Genomic DNA, 21,203 nt, shown 5'->3' on the forward strand with positions numbered 1-21,203 from the left:
GTTTTAAATAGAGACGTGCAGATATTCTATTGGCATTACCAGGATCATGGTCTTGACTGTGGGGCCCTCACGGTTTCTGTAAAATTTCAAAGGGAGTTACAATATCCACATTGTAAAGGGATAGGACAGGACTGGCGGGGTCTCTGCCTCGATGGTATGGAGGGGCACCCTAGGGACTCAAGCTGAAGGAGTTGCAAGAGGCCCCAATGGCAGGCCCCAGAGCGCCAGGGAGGCCACCTGGGAAATGCGGTCAGGAACACTCCTTCTGCCTTGGTGTCCCGGGGCATTGGCATGAAACCTCAGATCGGTTGAAGCCTCTCGCTTCCCCGTACCCTCTGTGCACTGACCCCGCCCCAGGTTCTGCGGTAAGCCTCTGCCCCACTCCCAGCGGGAACATCAGGTGGCTCCCATTCTCCTTTGAGCCTCGGTTTCCCCTTCGCTTCCTGCACTGAGACTCCCCTGTGCCCCACACCACACAGCCCAAGGGGCTCCTCACCATGGGCTTCCTGTCAGGTCCCTCCTCTTTCGTCTGTATCCCTCGGGTAGAACTGCACCGGATCGGGCCACAGGTCCTCGCTGATGATCTGGCAGAGGAAACAGGGCAGGCAGCTCAGGGCAGGGCCAAGACCCCTGCCACCTACCTCTAGCCTCCATCAGCATCAGTTCTGACCATGTTCAGAGGGCTCGCACCTCAGCTATCCTGCTAGACCCTGGAAAGTTGTGGTCAGACAACCAATTGAAGAAGTTAAGGCCCGTGCTGTCATGCCTGCGACTGCTGCATCCACGTTCATAGTCCCAGAACCAGCAGACTGACGTGGAACGAGATGCCCTATACCCTGGAGGAAGACACGAGGAACATGATGGACACACTGGCCCAGCACCCGTGCCTCGCCCCTTGTGCCCAGTCTCTACCTATCGTGAGCACCACCACTTACCAGCAAAGCTAACGTGATACTCCTTGATGATCACTTCATTGTGGAAGTAGGGGTTACTCCGAAAGAAAAACTTCAGCTGACAGTGATACCTGGGGTGGCTCAATTCCTGCACCTGCCACGTCCGAGAGGTCGAGAAAAGTGACATGTCTTCTAGCTTGCTGAGCTTGCGTGCTGGCAGCACTCGGGCCCCTTCTCCAAATCACACCACCCTTCCGGGCGCCCCCAGCCCTGCTCCCACTGCCGCCAACCCTGGCACATCATCTCACCTCCAGATTGGTCATGTAGCTAAGCATGTCTTCATCTTGGCCACTGATCAAGGCTGACAAGTGGGGGTGGTTCAGAATCTGCGCTCTGGTCAAGGAGTCTTCATGCTGTGGGAGGCAGAGGCAACAGCAGCCCAGCTAGTCTGGGATAGAGGCGGTACTGCTGTGGCACGTGGCAGGATGCTAGGCCTTGCCACCCACCCAATGCCTCAGCCCCTGCCTTTCATCCTACGTGCGTAGGACTGTGCTATCCCAGGCTGCGGGTTCATCTGATGCTGCCTGTGATGACACGAGGTGGCTGTGCTTGCTGATTTATCCCTGTTCTGCACCTGACTTGTGTGTACCCGTGCTCAAAAAGCACTGCGTATGATGTCCGACTCCTGTGTCCACGTTCCCCATCGTGGGGGTGGGGGGTTGTTTGTTCCCATGAAGCTGTGTCCACACTCAGCTCCTCGAGACACCTGCGTGCGGAAGGGGGCTCTGTTTTACTCAGACCTAGCCCTGTGATTGCGTTTGTGTGTGTGAGAGGGGGGCACTGGGGATTTGCGTGGACGCGTTCTGGTAGTAGCGCTGTAGCCCGTTCCTCAGCTCGACTAGCAGAGTGGTGTCTTGGGAAGGACGGCGGCATCCAACCGCTTTACACCTACCGCTTAACACCCACATACAACACCTACCGGTGCTTTGGCACTCGACTGTGGAACAACTACCCGCACACAGAGTGCCTGGGAGGAGTGTGTGTGCTCCATTTCTGCTGCGATTGCCCAGGACACTGTGTCCTTGAAATGTCTGCAGTGTGTCAGGTAGCCCAGATACACGTTGCCCGGGCACACTCCCTGAGGCCGAGGAAGTGTGCTCGGGTAACCGCTGTGTCGAAAGGATTGGCCCATAATTTCTGCTCAGACGCCTGAGGACTCTCCTGGTCGTCCTACACCTGACCCCAGACGTGCGTTCGAGGCACTCGGGCCCTTCCCTCAGCCCTTACCGGGCTTCCACCTGGCCTTTCTCTTTTCTGCCTGCCGTGGCTTTCTTCCGTTCAGCAGCATACCCCAGGCGTCACCCCTAAGGATACGGCTTTGGCCCAGAAGCCATGGATGCACTGGATGATATTCCTTCTACGCTCCAGATGAGGCTGCCTGCTCTGACAGATCTTGCGCCTCAGCCGATAGTAGGCGCGACTGTGCCGGGCCTTCTCAACCCTCACCTGTAACTGAAGGGCCTGCAGCAGCTCCAGTGGGGACTGCTGGCTGTACCCAGACCGCCGGCGTGGTGCCAGCAGGGCCGGCCCAGGCTTGTCCTTCCACACCGGGGCCTGTGACTCCTCCTCACTCCCAACACACCGTACCTCGTTCTGTCCGTCCCCCATGACCCCGAGTTCCTCCACGTGCCGCACCTCCGAATCATCGTCCACAGCCTCCTGGGCCACCACTTCCTCTTCTGTCACGACCTCTACCTCATGTGCGACGTCCTTTACAAGCAGCACTGCCTCATGTGGCCACGCGCGGGCCCCTCCTTCCTGCTCCGACGCCACGCTGAGGATGGAGGCCTCGCACCTGCGGCGGCCTGCAGGGTCTCCGGGAGCCCCGCTGGGCCGGGGCACTGTCGGGCCGCTGCCTGTTGAAGGCACGGTTCCACAGCTAAGTCATCCGAGGACTCCCAGACCGCCAGACCTGCCCCCTTCCCAGCCTCACTCGCCATGGGGCCCTGCTCTAAGCTGTGCAGTGGAGAAGGCGTGGAAGGCGGACGCTCGTGTCTTCAGAGCCGACCAGGCCGCCAGAAGCCTCGGGCCCTAGAGCCGGGCTTCTGGGTTTGGCTGCCTGCCTCAGGCATGTAGTGCGCATGTGCTGAGGGCCCGCCCCGCCCCCCACTCAATCCGCTGCAAGGATGCCAGAGCCCCGCTCAGTCCCGGTCCCTGGCCCTGCCTGGCTAAGGACCTCCTATCCAGCTGCTCCCATCCCACCCGTTTGCTTCTTGGCCTGGCTCCTTCCTCAGGCTCACCATAAGCACCTTCGCAACTCGCACTCCTGGAGCCCCCTACAAAAATCAGCCTGCAGCAATGCCCTGCAGCTGGCCTCTGGGTGTTTTCATGGCCGGGGCGCCACCTACTGGAACACTGGGCGCTATGCCGGGCTTCCCTCCACCAAAATCACAGTCCTGTAGCAATTGTCAAACTGTTCCACATGGAGCTCTCAGGAAATAGCCCAGGGAATACATGACCTGGCCTACACAGGGTATCCCTGGAATAGGCATATGTGAGAAGCAACCTGCAGACACTGCCATGGACACTACATGTAGGAGGGCGTGGACTTCATATTTGCAGAATTGACCGCCTGTACTCAAGGGGAAATAAACACCTTATTAACACAGGTCATTCTGTTGCCCTTTCCCTCTGTTTCTCTTTCTTTTCCCTCTCTCTCTCTCTCTCTCTCTCTCTCTCTCTCTCTCTCTCTCTCTCTCTCTCTCTCTCTCTCTCTCTCTGTTTATCCTTCTCACACTGACCTCCTCCCTCCTTCCCTGCCTCGCTGACTCCCTGCCTCCCTCACTCTCTTCTCAGGTACCTCTCCTTCTCTCTGTCTTTCTATTCTTATGTCCTTCTCTTTGTGATACCTTTATTTTGTGGCTGTCACGCACCCATTTTCTTGTATCTCGCACTATCGTGTGCTATGAGGTCCAACAAGGTGGAGCTTTGGCGAATAAAGCACATAGTAGAGTGTCTTGTTCACCCACCACTCAATTGCCGTAAGAGAAGCTGAGTCTCCGTATGGTCACACCTTTGTAAGCTCCTCACTTTGTTCATGCCATGTGTTCCTTTTTTCAACAGATTCTAGGAACACTGACAAACATCCCTCCACCTGGGCCATGTCACTGCAGAAGTTTTGGAGTCTCGAGCTAGCATTACACTTACACAATTTCTTCCTTGTCTTGGTGAACACTGAGAACATTGCTTGGAGGAGAAGAAGGGATGAGCTGTGCTGCTCCCTGCTAAGCAGCTCAGACAGATGCACACCTTCCCTGTTGCGGTCAGAGGGGATTGAATACTCACAACACAAATGCTAGGGCAAGCGGTCGTGCTGCTGGGCAGCACGCACAGCAGAGTGCTCTCCAGCCGACCCTGTCCTTCCAAACTTGTTGACCGTGACTGAGAATAAACTGTGGAGGATTTCCGTAAGGCTCACCATCCGATGCTGTGACTGAAGACAGCAGTGGAATAAAGTCAGGCTCACCAAAATCACCCCAAGCCGTTTTGTTCTTATACAAGTAACCTCAGGGAAAAGTTTCTCATTTGCTTGACGGGAACATAAACAAATGTGTCTGATAAGGGTTTTCTTTTCCTCTACCCTATGCTGATTGGTTCCATTTGGTCTACTGTGTGTACAGCCCTGTCGGCCAACAAAGGTGTTTTTTCCTTCCTTCCTTTTTTTAACTCTGTTCTATCCAAAGAGGGAGGCAAGGACACTGCTGCAGTGTCTCTGCCCACGTAAGGCACTGCATCAGTGACACTGTTGCTCAGAACTCTGTGGTTTGGCAGTTCCCAATAGCCCAAAACACAGGTGCTTTTTCTTTCATGAGACGTATCGTATTTCACTGTACTCACATACATCTACACGAGGACGCACACACCGTAGCTCCCCATACCAATGCATCCATATACCTCTCTAATTATCCAAGTATATCCCTATCTATATTTATCTATATGATTCTGCACGTAACTGCTCATGTCACTGAGAAAGCTCACAAAATCCATTTCTCCTCCCATCGATTTTCAGGAAATGATGGGAAAACTACGAATGCTCTGGAGGATGAGGAATGGTCAATGGGACCCATGACGGAGATGCAGGGCCTGGCAAGAGGTAAGGATCGAAGCCTGGGATGTTTGAAGCAGAGTTCTCCTCCTTCACGGGTCCGCTGGACAAATTGAGTCTCAGACATTCACTGAGTGATCTTTCCTATCTCTCCTCTCAGAGAGACCATCTGGAGCCATCCAAGAGATTTGTGCAGACCTTTCTTTGTGCCCACCTCTCTCTTAATTCCGACACATCGTCCTTCCTCTGCCCCCGCTGAGCTACATAGCCCGGCCTTCACATCCTATTTTTGAATGTACACACTCTGGTCCTGAACTTTTCCTTATTCCCTGTCACACACTGTGCCCAGTGTGTGCCCAGCAGGATCCATCGTGTCAGGAAAGAAACATGTCGCGTGAGCCAATACCAAAACCATTAGACGACCTGCTTCCCATCCGCTCTAAACTTGAGTGCCCATGCCACGATGCACCCCGAATCTAGAGCCACAGTTGAAATCCTCCCTTACCTGCAGACGACATTTTTGCATACCTTTGCAGAAAGCAGCATTCCCCTACATATGGTAAGAAGGTTTTTTGCCAGTCCGGGCTCTCGTGGATCTCATACATCACAGGGATACCCTCTGGCTTCCCTCGTGGGATCTTTCTCGACCCTGCCAACACCTGGAGTGCTCTGGTAGCTTTCCTACTATGCAATTTACCTCCGCATGAAAACCGCCTCCTTTGGCAGATATCCGAGAGTTTCATTTCGCTGAGACGTGACACCTCCACGACACTCGAACCCCCGCAAATTACCTCGACCCGTGACAGAACGAAAAGGAGTGCTGCAACAGGAATGGGCATGACAAGAGCAGAAACAGAAGCACACCCAGAAGTGGACAAGGAGTTGGGCCCGGTAGGGGTGGAAGATGTGGAGTACAGAGGGTCATGTTCACGGTGAGTGAAACAGCAGCAAACTCACGTGCACAACGCCAGATACACTGGCGCAAATATCCAAAAGGTGCATCAGAAGGGAGACTAACATGAACACAGTGGCCAACACCCGCCACAAGTCACCGCCTTTGGAGAAATGGAGCCTGACCGCTCCTGCACTCTCATGCTTCCAGGACTAGACTGCTCCCGGAAAGGACTGGGAACACTGCGGTAGGGTCACCATGAGCTGCTTGATAGTCAAAAGAAGATGCCATCACTTAACTGTCCCGCCATGCCACCCAGCACATCTGTGCAACATTGGACTTTCGGTGCGAGTGCCCTTTACTTGGAACCACATCTCAGAATTGCGCCCCATGAGAAGTTGCTCAACTGCTTTCAGAGGGTGCCAGCTCTGCCCAGCTGTATTCCCCAGTCACAGTGCAAATAGGCCATGTTCTCAGGGCTGCGCGAAAAGCCCAACATAGGCAGGCACGTCGACCTACGGCAGTGGCAGGCTTCCTTCCCTGCTACACACATGAATGAGAACGCTGCCACGACACACCGACCATCGTCTCAGGCCAAGCCAAATCTGCAGCCAACCCCGGTGCACTGTTGAGCCATTGTGTCCTGAGGAGAGGATTATGGATGATCCCTTCCCCTCATAGAGCCTCATCATGAAATCCGCGTGACCTTCCTAATTGCGGAGAGCAGACAGTAAAGGCTGTTAAGGAACACCTAAGGGGCTCGTACTCGTGTCAACCACGTCCTGGTCTGGTGTGCGCACACGCCCCGACCCTAGGGTCACTGGGAAGTCTTTCGCTTCTGCAAGCAGACAAATTTGAGGGACTCAATATGAGAGCTGCCAGGAGTAACTTTAGCATAAAATGTGGTGCTGGAAAGACAGGTTGCCATTCCCTCTCCGTGGACCTCTGGCACAGCAGGTCAATCCATCCTGTCCAGAGCCAATGCCTCCCGACACCCTCTACTTGTACGTGACGGGTCATACACATTCTGAAGCCGCAACCCTGAGGAGCAGCTGGTCATATACAGTGTTCCTTGCAGGCTAACACGGGACTAATGAATGTGGCTCTCAAAGTCTCCAACCTCTGAGATTGAGTGTGGGGGGCAGTGAGTGATTCAGTGAGCTCAAGGAGACCGGACAGCGTGAGCGACCTCAGACAATACGGTAGGGACCGAGAGGATCACGCAGGATCCAGTTGATACTCAACAAGGAAGGCCTTGTCAGGCACACAGAGGAATCCTCCGCTCCCAGGTGCGGCAGGAAGTCCCTACCCCCCACATGGATTACAGCGCTGTCTTTACCACTGTTAACCACTCCAGAAAGAGCAGGCTAGGTGCTGGTCACCAATCGATTGCTGCCGCATCCCCTTCCCTCAAAGGCACGCAACCCCTGCTCTATGTACACCAGGGATTCGGCCCTCCTGCGGCCTGAGGCACCCTAAAGTGCGAGGAACCCACCGTAAAACAAAGGCTCCTGTGGAGGTGAAAGTACCTCAGGAAGTCTACCCTTCAGCCCCAGAGATCCTTCCTGCAGTAGCTCCTGAGTGGCAACGCCCTCCTCTCAGGCATCACTCACACAAATTCCGGGACCCTCCGGGATGCCAGCACAAGGGCAGAAGTCCTTAGCCTGTCCGTGATGTAGACTGAATAATGCCATCCCCTACGTCCAGGCCACTGGGTGAAGAAACGCTCACAGTGCACAGCTTGGCAGAAGCGTTTCAGCCCAACCCCGTGCTCCTCCACTTTGTCCCTTTGTGTCTCACCATCACTCATGAGACCCAGTATTTCACATGAGGGCACATCTTCTGCAGGGAAGCCACGTATCCCTGGCAGGTCTCCCTTTCCCCCTGTTACCCGAGCGAGCAGACCAGCGGTGTCACTAATGGACGCACGTCACTAATGAGACACGGTGTCACTCATTGCCTGTCCCTCAGTCCATACCTAAAGGAGGAGAGGCAGAGCCCGCGGCAGTGTGACGCACAGATCACGTCATACCACGCCGGTGCACTTCACCGCACACTGCCTTAAATGCCGCTCACGGGGGCAGAGGTCTTGAGTGCCCATAAGCTGTCAATATTCCCAGTGGACACTCCAAGGGTCCGTGACCTCTAGGTCTCAAAGTCACCTGTGTTGCGTCCTGTCAGTGTGCGGCCGCCATCCAAAAGAAGGAATATACACGAAAGTGTCTTAGACACGGGGAGGTCACCGGGTCTGAACCCTGTGTCTGGTACCTTCGCACAGGTCATGGCATCATCCATTTCAGGAGCCTGTCTTTTATTTCCTCCTCACCGCAACCCCAAAATCTATGTCCTCAAAGGAAGAAGCACAGCCTCTCGGGAATTGTGCTTCCTGCTGTATTCTGGGCTCCAGTTCTAGAGTCCTGCTCTGCCCCCACCCCACACACAGCACAATCCACAGGCTGCAGCTCATAGCCCACCCCTGGAGGCGGTCTGCTCAATACAAAACATGGCCTCTCAGACACACAACACAGACACGGCAGCAATGCTCAACTTCTTTATATCTCTGTCACTGCCGCTCCAGAGAGCTGGTACAAATGCTCTGAATCTTCCTCGGGAGACCCACCCGTCCAGTCGGTGCTGTGCAAAAGAACAAAGGGGACTGATTATGCCACCACTCCCATCTGCAGATGCTCCTAGCTCTTGTTCTGCTCGGCCACATCCCACGCGCTGCCTTCTGCCTCTCAGGATCAGCAGTGCCCCAACACGTACACACGACAAGCGGGCACACACACACATGAGTAAACCCATGGAGGTGTCGATGTGCGACCACGAGACCTACCCACCAGTTGGGTGAGCGGGTAGCACACCAGTCCCCCATAAAATCCCACTGCAATCCACCCTTTGCGTTTTAAATAGAGACGTGCAGATATTCTATTGGCATTACCAGGATCATGGTCTTGACTGTGGGGCCCTCACGGTTTCTGTAAAATTTCAAAGGGAGTTACAATATCCACATTGTAAAGGGATAGGACAGGACTGGCGGGGTCTCTGCCTCGATGGTATGGAGGGGCACCCTAGGGACTCAAGCTGAAGGAGTTGCAAGAGGCCCCAATGGCAGGCCCCAGAAGGCCAGGGAGGCCACCTGGGAAATGCGGTCAGGAACACTCCTTCTGCCTTGGTGTCCCGGGGCATTGGCATGAAACCTCAGATCGGTTGAAGCCTCTCGCTTCCCCGTACCCTCTGTGCACTGAGGCCCCCCCGCCCCAGGTTCTGCGGTAAGCCTCTGCCCCACTCCCAGCGGGAACATCAGGTGGCTCCCATTCTCCTTTGAGCCTCGGTTTCCCCTTCGCTTCCTGCACTGAGACTCCCCTGTGCCCCACACCACACAGCCCAAGGGGCTCCTCACCATGGGCTTCCTGTCAGGTCCCTCCTCTTTCGTCTGTATCCCTCGGGTAGAACTGCACCGGATCGGGCCACAGGTCCTCGCTGATGATCTGGCAGAGGAAACAGGGCAGGCAGCTCAGGGCAGGGCCAAGACCCCTGCCACCTACCTCTAGCCTCCATCAGCATCAGTTCTGACCATGTTCAGAGGGCTCGCACCTCAGCTATCCTGCTAGACCCTGGAAAGTTGTGGTCAGACAACCAATTGAAGAAGTTAAGGCCCGTGCTGTCATGCCTGCGACTGCTGCATCCACGTTCATAGTCCCAGAACCAGCAGACTGACGTGGAACGAGATGCCCTATACCCTGGAGGAAGACACGAGGAACATGATGGACACACTGGCCCAGCACCCGTGCCTCGCCCCTTGTGCCCAGTCTCTACCTATCGTGAGCACCACCACTTACCAGCAAAGCTAACGTGATACTCCTTGATGATCACTTCATTGTGGAAGTAGGGGTTACTCCGAAAGAAAAACTTCAGCTGACAGTGATACCTGGGGTGGCTCAATTCCTGCACCTGCCACGTCCGAGAGGTCGAGAAAAGTGACATGTCTTCTAGCTTGCTGAGCTTGCGTGCTGGCAGCACTCGGGCCCCTTCTCCAAATCACACCACCCTTCCGGGCGCCCCCAGCCCTGCTCCCACTGCCGCCAACCCTGGCACATCATCTCACCTCCAGATTGGTCATGTAGCTAAGCATGTCTTCATCTTGGCCACTGATCAAGGCTGACAAGTGGGGTGGTTCAGAATCTGCGCTCTGGTCAAGGAGTGGAAGGCAGAGGCAACAGCAGCCCAGCCAGTCTGGGATAGAGGCGGTACAGCAGTGGCACGTGGCAGGATGCTAGGCCTTGCCACCCACCCAATGCCTCAGCCCCTGCCTTTCATCCCACGTGCGTGGGACTGTGCTATCCCAGGCTGCGGGTTCATCTGATGCTGCCTGTGATGACACGAGGTGGCTGTGCTTGCTGATTTATCCCTGTTCTGCACCTGACTTGTGTGTACCCGTGCTCAAAAAGCACTGCGTATGATGTCCGACTCCTGTGTCCACATTCCCCGTCGGGGGTGGGGGGTTGTTTGTTCCCATGAAGCTGTGTCCACACTCAGCTCCTCGAGATACCTGCGCGGAAGGGGCTCTGTTTTACTCAGACCTAGCCCTGTGATTGCGTTTGTGTGTGTGAGAGGGGGCACTGGGGATTTGCGTGGGACGCGTTCTGGTAGCAGCGCTGTAGCCCGCTCCTCAGCTCGACTAGCAGAGTGGTGTCTTGGGAAGGACGGCGGCATCCAACCGCTTTACACCTACCGCTTAACACCCACATACAACACCTACCGGTGCTTTGGCACTCGACTGTGGAACAACTACCCGCACACAGAGTGCCTGGGAGGAGTGTGTGTGCTCCATTTCTGCTGCGATTGCCCAGGACACTGTGTCCTTGAAATGTCTGCAGTGTGTCAGGTAGCCCAGATACACGTTGCCCGGGCACACTCCCTGAGGCCAAGGAAGTGTGCTTGGGTAACCGCTGTGTCAGAAGAATTGGCCCATAATTTCTGCTCAGACGCCTGAGGACTCTCCTGGTCCTCCTACACCTGACCCCAGACGTGCTTACGAGGCACTCGGGCCCTTCCCTCAGCCCTTACCGGGCTTCCACCTGGCCTTTCTCTTTTCTGTCTGCCGTGGCTGTCTTCCGTTCAGCAGCATACCCCAGGCGTCACCCCTAAGGATACGGCTTTGGCCCAGAAGCCATGGATGCACTGGATGATATTCCTTCTACGCTCCAGATGAGGCTGCCTGCTCTGACAGCTCTTGCGCCTCAGCCGATAGTAGGCGCGACTGTGCCGGGCCTTCTCAACCCTCACCTGTAACTGAAGGGCCTGCAGCAGCTCCAGTGGGGACTGCTGGCTGTACCCAGACCGCCGGCGTGGTGCCAGCAGGGCCGGCCCAGGCTTGTCCTTCCACACCGGGGCCTGTGCCTCCTCCTCACTCCCAACACACCGTACCTCGTTCTGTCCGTCCCCCATGACCCCGAGTTCCTCCACGTGCCGCACCTCCGAATCATCGTCCACAGCCTCCTGGGCCACCACTTCCTCTTCTGTCACGACCTCTACCTCATGTGCGGTCCTTTACAAGCAGCACTGCCTCATGTGGCCACGCTGGCCCCTCCTTCCTGCTCCGACGCCACGCTGAGGATGGAGGCCTCTGCCACCCTCGCACCTGCGGCGGCCTGCAGGGTCTCCGGGAGCCCCGCTGGGCCGGGCACTGTCGGGCCGCTGCCTGTTGAAGGCACGGTTCCACAGCTAAGTCATCCGAGGACTCCCAGACCGCCAGACCTGCCCCCTTCCCAGCCTCACTCGCCATGGGGCCCTGCTCTAAGCTGTGCAGTGGAGAAGGCGTGGAAGGCGGACGCTCGTGTCTTCAGAGCCGACCAGGCCGGCAGGAGCCTCGGGCCCCAGGGGCGGGCTTCTGGGGTTGGGTGCCTGCCTCAGGCATGTAGTGCGCATGTGCTGAGGGCCCGCCCCGCCCCCCACTCAATCCGCTGGAAGGATGCCAGAGCCCCGCTCAGTCCCGGTCCCTGGCCCTGCCTGGCTAAGGACCTCCTATCCAGCTGCTCCCATCCCACCCGTTTGCTTCTTGGCCTGGCTCCTTCCTCAGGCTCACCATAAGCACCTTCGCAACTCGCACTCCTGGAGCCCCCTACAAAAATCAGCCTGCAGCAATGCCCTGCAGCTGGCCTCTGGGTGTTTTCATGGCCGGGCGCCACCTACTGGAACACTGGGCGCTATGCCGGGCTTCCCTCCACCAAAATCACAGTCCTGTAGCAATTGTCAAACTGTTCCACATGGAGCTCTCAGGAAATAGCCCAGGGAATACATGACCTGGCCTACACAGGGTATCCCTGGAATAGGCATATGTGAGAAGCAACCTGCAGACACTGCCATGGACACTACATGTAGGAGGGCGTGGACTTCATATTTGCAGAATTGACCGCCTGTACTCAAGGGGAAATAAACACCTTATTAACACAGGTCATTCTGTTGCCCTTTCCCTCTGTTTCTCTTTCTTTCCCTCTCTCTCTCTCTCTCTCTCTCTCTCTCTCTCTCTCTCTCTCTCTGTCTCTCACTCTCTCTCCGTCTGTCTATCTCTGTTTATCCTTCTCACACTGACCTCCTCCCTCCTTCCCTGCCTCGCTGACTCCCTGCCTCCCTCACTCTCTTCTCAGGTACCTCTCCTTCTCTCTGTCTTTCTATTCTTATGTCCTTCTCTTTGTGATACCTTTATTTTGTGGCTGTCACGCACCCATTTTCTTGTATCTCGCACTATCGTGTGCTATGAGGTCCAACAAGGTGGAGCTTTGGCGAATAAAGCACATAGTAGAGTGTCTTGTTCACCCACCACTCAATTGCCGTAAGAGAAGCTGAGTCTCCGTATGGTCACACCTTTGTAAGCTCCTCACTTTGTTCATGCCATGTGTTCCTTTTTTCAACAGATTCTAGGAACACTGACAAACATCCCTCCACCTGGGCCATGTCACTGCAGAAGTTTTGGAGTCTCGAGCTAGCATTACACTTACACAATTTCTTCCTTGTCTTGGTGAACACTGAGAACATTGCTTCGAGGAGAAGAAGGGATGAGCTGTGCTGCTCCCTGCTAAGCAGCTCAGACAGATGCACACCTTCCCTGTTGCGGTCAGAGGGGATTGAATACTCACAACACAAATGCTAGGGCAAGCGGTCGTGCTGCTGGGCAGCACGCACAGCAGAGTGCTCTCCAGCCGACCCTGTCCTTCCAAACTTGTTGACCGTGACTGAGAATAAACTGTGGAGGATTTCCGTAAGGCTCACCATCCGATGCTGTGACTGAAGACAGCAGTGGAATAAAGTCAGGCTCACCAAAATCACCCCAAGCCGTTTTGTTCTTATACAAGTAACCTCAGGGAAAAGTTTCTCATTTGCTTGACGGGAACATAAACAAATGTGTCTGATAAGGGTTTTCTTTTCCTCTACCCTATGCTGATTGGTTCCATTTGGTCTACTGTGTGTACAGCCCCTGTCGGCCAACAAAGGTGTTGTTTTTTTCCTTCCTTTTTTTAACTCTGTTCTATCCAAAGAGGGAGGCAAGGACACTGCTGCAGTGTCTCTGCCCACGTATGGCACTGCATCAGTGACACTGTTGCTCAGAACTCTGTGGTTTGGCAGTTCCCAATAGCCCAAAACACAGGTGCTTTTTCTTTCATGAGACGTATCGTATTTCACTGTACTCACATACATCTACACGAGGACGCACACCGTAGCTCCCCATACCAATGCATCCATATACCTCTCTAATTATCCAAGTATATCCCTATCTATATTTATCTATATGATTCTGCACGTAACTGCTCATGTCACTGAGAAAGCTCACAAAATCCATTTCTCCTCCCATCGATTTTCAGGAAATGATGGGAAAACTACGAATGCTCTGGAGGAGGAGGAATGGTCAGTGGGACCCATGACGGAGATGCAGGGCCTGGCAAGAGGTAAGGATCGAAGCCTGGGACATTTGAAGCAGAGTTCTCCGCCTTCACGGGTCCGCTGGACAAATTGAGTCTCAGACATTCACTGAGTGATCTTTCCCGTCTCTCCTCGCGGAGAGACCATCTGGAGCCATCCAAGAGATTTGTGCAGACCTTTCTTTGTGCCCACCTCTCTCTTAATTCCGACACATCGTCCTTCCTCTGCACCCGCTGAGCTACATAGCCCGGCCTTCACATCCTATTTTTGAATGTACACACTCTGGTCCTGAACTTTTCCTTATTCCCTGTCACACACTGTGCCCAGTGTGTGCCCAGCAGGATCCATCGTGTCAGGAAAGAAACATGTCGCGTGAGCCAATACCAAAACCATTAGACGACCTGCTTCCCATCCGCTCTAAACTTGAGTGCCCATGCCACGATGCACCCCGAATCTAGAGCCACAGTTGAAATCCTCCCTTACCTGCAGACGACATTTTTGCATACCTTTGCAGAAAGCAGCATTCCCCTACATATGGTAAGAAGGTTTTTGCCAGTCCGGGCTCTCGTGGATCTCATACATCACAGGGATACCCTCTGGCTTCCCTCGTGGGATCTTTCTCGACCCTGCCAACACCTGGAGTGCTCTGGTAGCTTTCCTACTATGCAATTTACCTCCGCATGAAAACCGCCTCCTTTGGCAGATATCCGAGAGTTTCATTTCGCTGAGACGTGACACCTCCACGACACTCGAACCCCGCAAATTACCTCGACCCGTGACAGAACGAAAAGGAGTGCTGCAACAGGAATGGGCATGACAAGAGCAGAAACAGAAGCACACCCAGAAGTGGACAAGGAGTTTGGGCCCGGTAGGGGTGGAAGATGTGGGGTACAGAGGGTCATGTTCACGGTGAGTGAAACAGCAGCAAACTCACGTGCACAACGCCAGATACACTGGCGCAAATATCCAAAAGGTGCATCAGAAGAGAGACTAACATGAACACAGTGGCCAACACCGCCACAAGTCACCGCCTTTGGAGAAATGGAGCCTGACCGCTCCTGCACTCTCATGCTTCCAGGACTAGACTGCTCCCGGAAAGGACTGGGAACACTGCGGTAGGGTCACCATGAGCTGCTTGATAGTCAAAAGAAGATGCCATCACTTAACTGTCCCGCCATGCCACCCAGCACATCTGTGCAACATTGGACTTTCGGTGCGAGTGCACTTTACTTGGAACCACATCTCAGAATTGCGCCCCATGAGAAGTTGCTCAACTGCTTTCAGAGGGTGCCAGCTCTGCCCAGCTGTATTCCCCAGTCACAGTGCAAATAGGCCATGTTCTCAGGGCTGCGCGAAAAGCCCAACATAGGCAGGCACGTCGACCTACGGCAGTGGCAGGCTTCCTTCCCTGCTACACACATGAATGAGAACGCTGCCACGACACACCGACCATCGTCTCAGGCCAAGCCAAATCTGCAGCCAACCCCGGTGCACTGTTGAGCCATTGTGTCCTGAGGAGAGGATTATGGATGATCCCTTCCCCTCATAGAGCCTCATCATGAAATCCGCGTGACCTTCCTAATTGCGGAGAGCAGACAGTAAAGGCTGTTAAGGAACACCTAAGGGGCTCGTACTCGTGTCAACCACGTCCTGGTCTGGTGTGCGCACACGCCCCGACCCTAGGGTCACTGGGAAGTCTTTCCCTTCTGCAAGCAGACAAATTTGAGGGACTCAATATGAGAGCTGCCAGGAGTAACTTTAGCATAAAATGTGGTGCTGGAAAGACAGGTTGCCATTCCCTCTCCGTGGACCTCTGGCACAGCAGGTCAATCCATCCTGTCCAGAGCCAATGCCTCCCGACACCCTCTACTTGTACGTGACGGGTCATACACATTCTGATGCCGCAACCCTGAGGAGCAGCTGGTCATATACAGTGTTCCTTGCAGGCTAACACGGGGACTAATGAATGTGGCTCTCAAAGCCTCCAACCTCTGAGATTGAGTGTGGGGGGCAGTGAGTGATTCAGTGAGCTCAAGGAGACCGGACAGCGTGAGCGACCTCAGACAATACGGTAGGGACCGAGAGGATCACGCAGGATCCAGTTGATACTCAACAAGGAAGGCCTTGTCAGGCACACAGAGGAATCCTCCGCTCCCAGGTGCGGCAGGAAGTCCCTACCCCCCACATGGATTACAGCGCTGTCTTTACCACTGTTAACCACTCCAGAAAGAGCAGGCTAGGTGCTGGTCACCAATCGATTGCTGCCGCATCCCCTTCCCTCAAAGGCACGCAACCCCTGCTCTATGTACACCAGGGATTCGGCCCTCCTGCGGCCTGAGGCACCCTAAAGTGCGAGGAACCCACCGTAAAACAAAGGCTCCTGTGGAGGTGAAAGTACCTCAGGAAGTCTACCCTTCGGCCCCAGAGATCCTTCCTGCAGTAGCTCCTGAGTGGCAACGCCCTCCTCTCAGGCATCACTCACACAAATTCCGGGACCCTCCGGGATGCCAGCACAAGGGCAGAAGTCCTTAGCCTGTCCGTGATGTAGACTGAATAATGCCATCCCCTACGTCCAGGCCACTGGGTGAAGAAACGCTCACAGTGCACAGCTTGGCAGAAGCGTTTCAGCCCAACCCCGTGCTCCTCCACTTTGTCCCTTTGTGTCTCACCATCACTCAAGAGACGCAGTATTTCACATGAGGGCACATCTTCTGCAGGGAAGCCACGTATCCCTGGCAGGTCTCCCTTTCCCCCTGTTACCCGAGCGAGCAGACCAGCGGTGTCACTAATGGACGCACGTCACTAATGAGACACGGTGTCACTCATTGCCTGTCCCTCAGTCCATACCTAAAGGAGGAGAGGCAGAGCCCGCGGCAGTGTGACGCACAGATCACGTCATACCACGCCGGTGCACTTCACCGCACACTGCCTTAAATGCCGCTCACGGGGGCAGAGGTCTTGAGTGCCCATAAGCTGTCAATATTCCCAGTGGACACTCCAAGGGTCCGTGACCTCTAGGTCTCAAAGTCACCTGTGTTGCGTCCTGTCAGTGTGCGGCCGCCATCCAAAAGAAGGAATATACACGAAAGTGTCTTAGACACGGGGAGGTCACCGGGTCTGAACCCTGTGTCTGGTACCTTCGCACAGGTCATGGCATCATCCATTTCAGGAGCCTGTCTTTTATTTCCTCCTCACCGCAACCCCAAAATCTATGTCCTCAAAGGAAGAAGCACAGCCTCTCGTGAATTGTGCTTCCTGCTGTATTCTGGGCTCCAGTTCTAGAGTCCTGCTCTGCCCCCACCCCACACACAGCACAATCCACAGGCTGCAGCTCATAGCCCACCCCTGGAGGCGGTCTGCTCAATACAAAAACATGGCCTCTCAGACACACAACACAGACACGGCAGCAATGCTCAACTTCTTTATATCTCTGTCACTGCCGCTCCAGAGAGCTGGTACAAATGCTCTGAATCTTCCTCGGGGGATCCACCCGTCCAGTCGGTGCTGTGCAAAAGAACAAAGGGGACTGATTATGCCACCACTCCCATCTGCAGATGCTCCTAGCTCTTGTTCTGCTCGGCCACATCCCACGCGCTGCCTTCTGCCTCTCAGGATCAGCAGTGCCCCAACACGTACACACGACAAGCGGGCACACACACACATGAGTAAACCCATGGAGGTGTCGATGCGACCACGAGACCTACCCACCAGTTGGGTGAGCGGGTAGCACACCAGTCCCCCATAAAATCCCACTGCAATCCACCCTTTGCGTTTTAAATAGAGACGTGCAGATATTCTATTGGCATTACCAGGATCATGGTCTTGACTGTGGGGCCCTCACGGTTTCTGTAAAATTTCAAAGGGAGTTACAATATCCACATTGTAAAGGGATAGGACAGGACTGGCGGGGTCTCTGCCTCGATGGTATGGAGGGGCACCCTAGGGACTCAAGCTGAAGGAGTTGCAAGAGGCCCCAATGGCAGGCCCCAGAGCGCCAGGGAGGCCACCTGGGAAATGCGGTCAGGAACACTCCTTCTGCCTTGGTGTCCCGGGGCATTGGCATGAAACCTCAGATCGGTTGAAGCCTCTCGCTTCCCCGTACCCTCTGTGCACTGAGGCCCCCCCACCCCAGGTTCTGCGGTAAGCCTCTGCCCCACTCCCAGCGGGAACATCAGGTGGCTCCCATTCTCCTTTGAGCCTCGGTTTCCCCTTCGCTTCCTGCACTGAGACTCCCCTGTGCCCCACACCACACAGCCCAAGGGGCTCCTCACCATGGGCTTCCTGTCAGGTCCCTCCTCTTTCGTCTGTATCCCTCGGGTAGAACTGCACCGGATCGGGCCACAGGTCCTCGCTGATGATCTGGCAGAGGAAACAGGGCAGGCAGCTCAGGGCAGGGCCAAGACCCCTGCCACCTACCTCTAGCCTCCATCAGCATCAGTTCTGACCATGTTCAGAGGGCTCGCACCTCAGCTATCCTGCTAGACCCTGGAAAGTTGTGGTCAGACAACCAATTGAAGAAGTTAAGGCCCGTGCTGTCATGCCTGCGACTGCTGCATCCACGTTCATAGTCCCAGAACCAGCAGACTGACGTGGAACGAGATGCCCTATACCCTGGAGGAAGACACGAGGAACATGACGGACACACTGGCCCAGCACCCGTGCCTCGCCCCTTGTGCCCAGTCTCTACCTATCGTGAGCACCACCACTTACCAGCAAAGCTAACGTGATACTCCTTGATGATCACTTCATTGTGGAAGTAGGGGTTACTCCGAAAGAAAAACTTCAGCTGACAGTGATACCTGGGGTGGCTCAATTCCTGCACCTGCCACGTCCGAGAGGTCGAGAAAAGGGACATGTCTTCTAGCTTGCTGAGCTTGCATGCTGGCAGGACTCGGGCCCCTTCTCCAAATCACACCACCCTTCCGGGCGCCCCCAGCCCTGCTCCCACTGCCGCCAACCCAGGCACATCATCTCACCTCCAAATTGGTCATGTAGCTAAGCATGTCTTCATCTAGGCCACTGATCAAGGCTGACAAGTGGGGTGGTTCAGAATCTGCGCTCTGGTCAAGGAGTGGAAGGCAGAGGCAACAGCAGCCCAGCCAGTCTGGGATAGAGGCGGTACAGCAGTGGCACGTGGCAGGATGCTAGGCAGTGCCACCCACCCAATCCCACAGCCCCTGCCTTTCATCCTACATGCGTAGGACTGTGCTATCCCAGGCTGCGGGTTCATCTGATGCTGCCTGTGATGACACGAGGTGGCTGTGCTTGCTGATTTATCCCTGTTCTGCACCTGACTTGTGTGTACCCGTGCTCAAAAAGCACTGCGTATGATGTCCGACTCCTGTGTCCACGTTCCCCATCGTGGGGGTGGGGGGGTTGTTTGTTCCCATGAAGCTGTGTCCACACTCAGCTCCTCGAGACACCTGCGTGCGGAAGGGGGCTCTGTTTTACTCAGACCTAGCCCTGTGATTGCGTTTGTGTGTGTGAGAGGGGGGCACTGGGGATTTGCGTGGACGCGTTCTGGTAGCAGCGCTGTAGCCCGCTCCTCAGCTCGACTAGCAGAGTGGTGTCTTGGGAAGGACGGCGGCATCCAACCGCTTTACACCTACCGCTTAACACCCACATACAACACCTACCGGTGCTTTGGCACTCGACTGTGGAACAACTACCCGCACACAGAGTGCCTGGGAGGAGTGTGTGTGCTCCATTTCTGCTGCGATTGCCCAGGACACTGTGTCCTTGAAATGTCTGCAGTGTGTCAGGTAGCCCCCATACACGTTGCCCGGGCACACTCCCTGAGGCCAAGGAAGTGTGCTCGGGTAACCGCTGTGTCGAAAGGATTGGCCCATAATTTCTGCTCAGACGCCTGAGGACTCTCCTGGTCCTCCTACACCTGACCCCAGACGTGCGTTCGAGGCACTCGGGCCCTTCCCTCAGCCCTTACCGGGCTTCCACCAGGCCTTTGTCTTTTCTGCCTGCCGTGGCTGTCTTCCGTTCAGCAGCATACCCCAGGCGTCACCCCTAAGGATACGGCTTTGGCCCAGAAGCCATGGATGCACTGGATGATATTCCTTCTACGCTCCAGATGAGGCTGCCTGCTCTGACAGATCTTGCGCCTCAGCCGATAGTAGGCGCGACTGTGCCGGGCCTTCTCAACCCTCACCTGTAACTGAAGGGCCTGCAGCAGCTCCAGTGGGGACTGCTGGCTGTACCCAGACCGCCGGCGTGGTGCCAGCAGGGCCGGCCCAGGCTTGTCCTTCCACACCGGGGCCTGTGACTCCTCCTCACTCCCAACACACCGTACCTCGTTCTGTCCGTCCCCCATGACCCCGAGTTCCTCCACGTGCCGCACCTCCGAATCATCGTCCACAGCCTCCTGGGCCACCACTTCCTCTTCTGTCACGACCTCTACCTCATGTGCGACGTCCTTTACAAGCAGCACTGCCTCATGTGGCCACGCGCGGGCCCCTCCTTCCTGCTCCGACGCCACGCTGAGGATGGAGGCCTCTGCCACCCTCGCACCTGCGGCGGCCTGCAGGGTCTCCGGGAGCCCCGCTGGGCCGGGGCACTGTCGGGCCGCTGCCTGTTGAAGGCACGGTTCCACAGCTAAGTCATCCGAGGACTCCCAGACCGCCAGACCTGCCCCCTTCCCAGCCTCACTCGCCATGGCGCCCTGCTCTAAGCTGTGCAGTGGAGAAGGCGTGGAAGGCGGACGCTCGTGTCTTCAGAGCCGACCAGGCCGCCAGAAGCCTCGGGCCCTAGAGCCGGGCTTCTGGGTTTGGCTGCCTGCCTCAGGCATGTAGTGCGCATGTGCTGAGGGCCCGCCCCGCCCCCCACTCAATCCGCTGCAAGGATGCCAGAGCCCCGCTCAGTCCCGGTCCCTGGCCCTGCCTGGCTAAGGACCTCCTATCCAGCTGCTCCCATCCCACCCGTTTGCTTCTTGGCCTGGCTCCTTCCTCAGGCTCACCATAAGCACCTTCGCAACTCGCACTCCTGGAGCCCCCTACAAAAATCAGCCTGCAGCAATGCCCTGCAGCTGGCCTCTGGGTGTTTTCATGGCCGGGGCGCCACCTACTGGAACACTGGGCGCTATGCCGGGCTTCCCTCCACCAAAATCACAGTCCTGTAGCAATTGTCAAACTGTTCCACATGGAGCTCTCAGGAAATAGCCCAGGGAATACATGACCTGGCCTACACAGGGTATCCCTGGAATAGGCATATGTGAGAAGCAACCTGCAGACACTGCCATGGACACTATATGTAGGAGGGCGTGGACTTCATATTTGCAGAATTGACCGCCTGTACTCAAGGGGAAATAAACACCTTATTAACACAGGTCATTCTGTTGCCCTTTCCCTCTGTTTCTCTTTCTTTTCTCTCTCTCTCTCTCTCT

At 55.6% G+C, this 21,203-nt stretch overlaps 3 protein-coding genes across 3 annotated transcripts; all 3 read right to left on the minus strand.

Annotated features, from left to right (window-relative positions):
• Window positions 1-509: 509 nt before the first annotated feature.
• On the minus strand, window positions 510-2,893 carry LOC141569855 (testis-specific Y-encoded protein 1-like). The gene is made up of 6 exons (XM_074324378.1): window positions 2,887-2,893; window positions 2,268-2,809; window positions 1,202-1,279; window positions 936-1,047; window positions 691-836; window positions 510-584 (listed from the first exon to the last, which is right to left on the minus strand). The coding sequence occupies exons 1-6, from the start codon at window positions 2,891-2,893 to the stop codon at window positions 510-512; spliced, it is 960 nt and encodes a 319-aa protein (XP_074180479.1).
• A 6,413-nt stretch (window positions 2,894-9,306) lies between these two features.
• Window positions 9,307-11,678, minus strand: LOC141569856 (testis-specific Y-encoded protein 1-like). The gene is given in 8 exon segments (XM_074324379.1): window positions 9,307-9,381; window positions 9,488-9,633; window positions 9,733-9,844; window positions 9,999-10,060; window positions 10,063-10,075; window positions 11,048-11,424; window positions 11,535-11,594; window positions 11,672-11,678. Coding segments are annotated over 8 exon segments (852 nt in total).
• Window positions 11,679-18,094: 6,416 nt separating this feature from the next.
• On the minus strand, window positions 18,095-20,477 carry LOC141569857 (testis-specific Y-encoded protein 8-like). Its single transcript, XM_074324380.1, is given in 6 exon segments — window positions 18,095-18,169; window positions 18,276-18,421; window positions 18,521-18,632; window positions 18,787-18,848; window positions 18,851-18,863; window positions 19,842-20,477. Coding segments are annotated over 6 exon segments (1,044 nt in total).
• Window positions 20,478-21,203: the final 726 nt, after the last annotated feature.

This window comes from Rhinolophus sinicus, unplaced genomic scaffold (assembly GCF_036562045.2).
Source record: "Rhinolophus sinicus isolate RSC01 unplaced genomic scaffold, ASM3656204v1 Contig22, whole genome shotgun sequence".
NCBI classification, from domain to species: domain Eukaryota; kingdom Metazoa; phylum Chordata; class Mammalia; order Chiroptera; family Rhinolophidae; genus Rhinolophus; species Rhinolophus sinicus.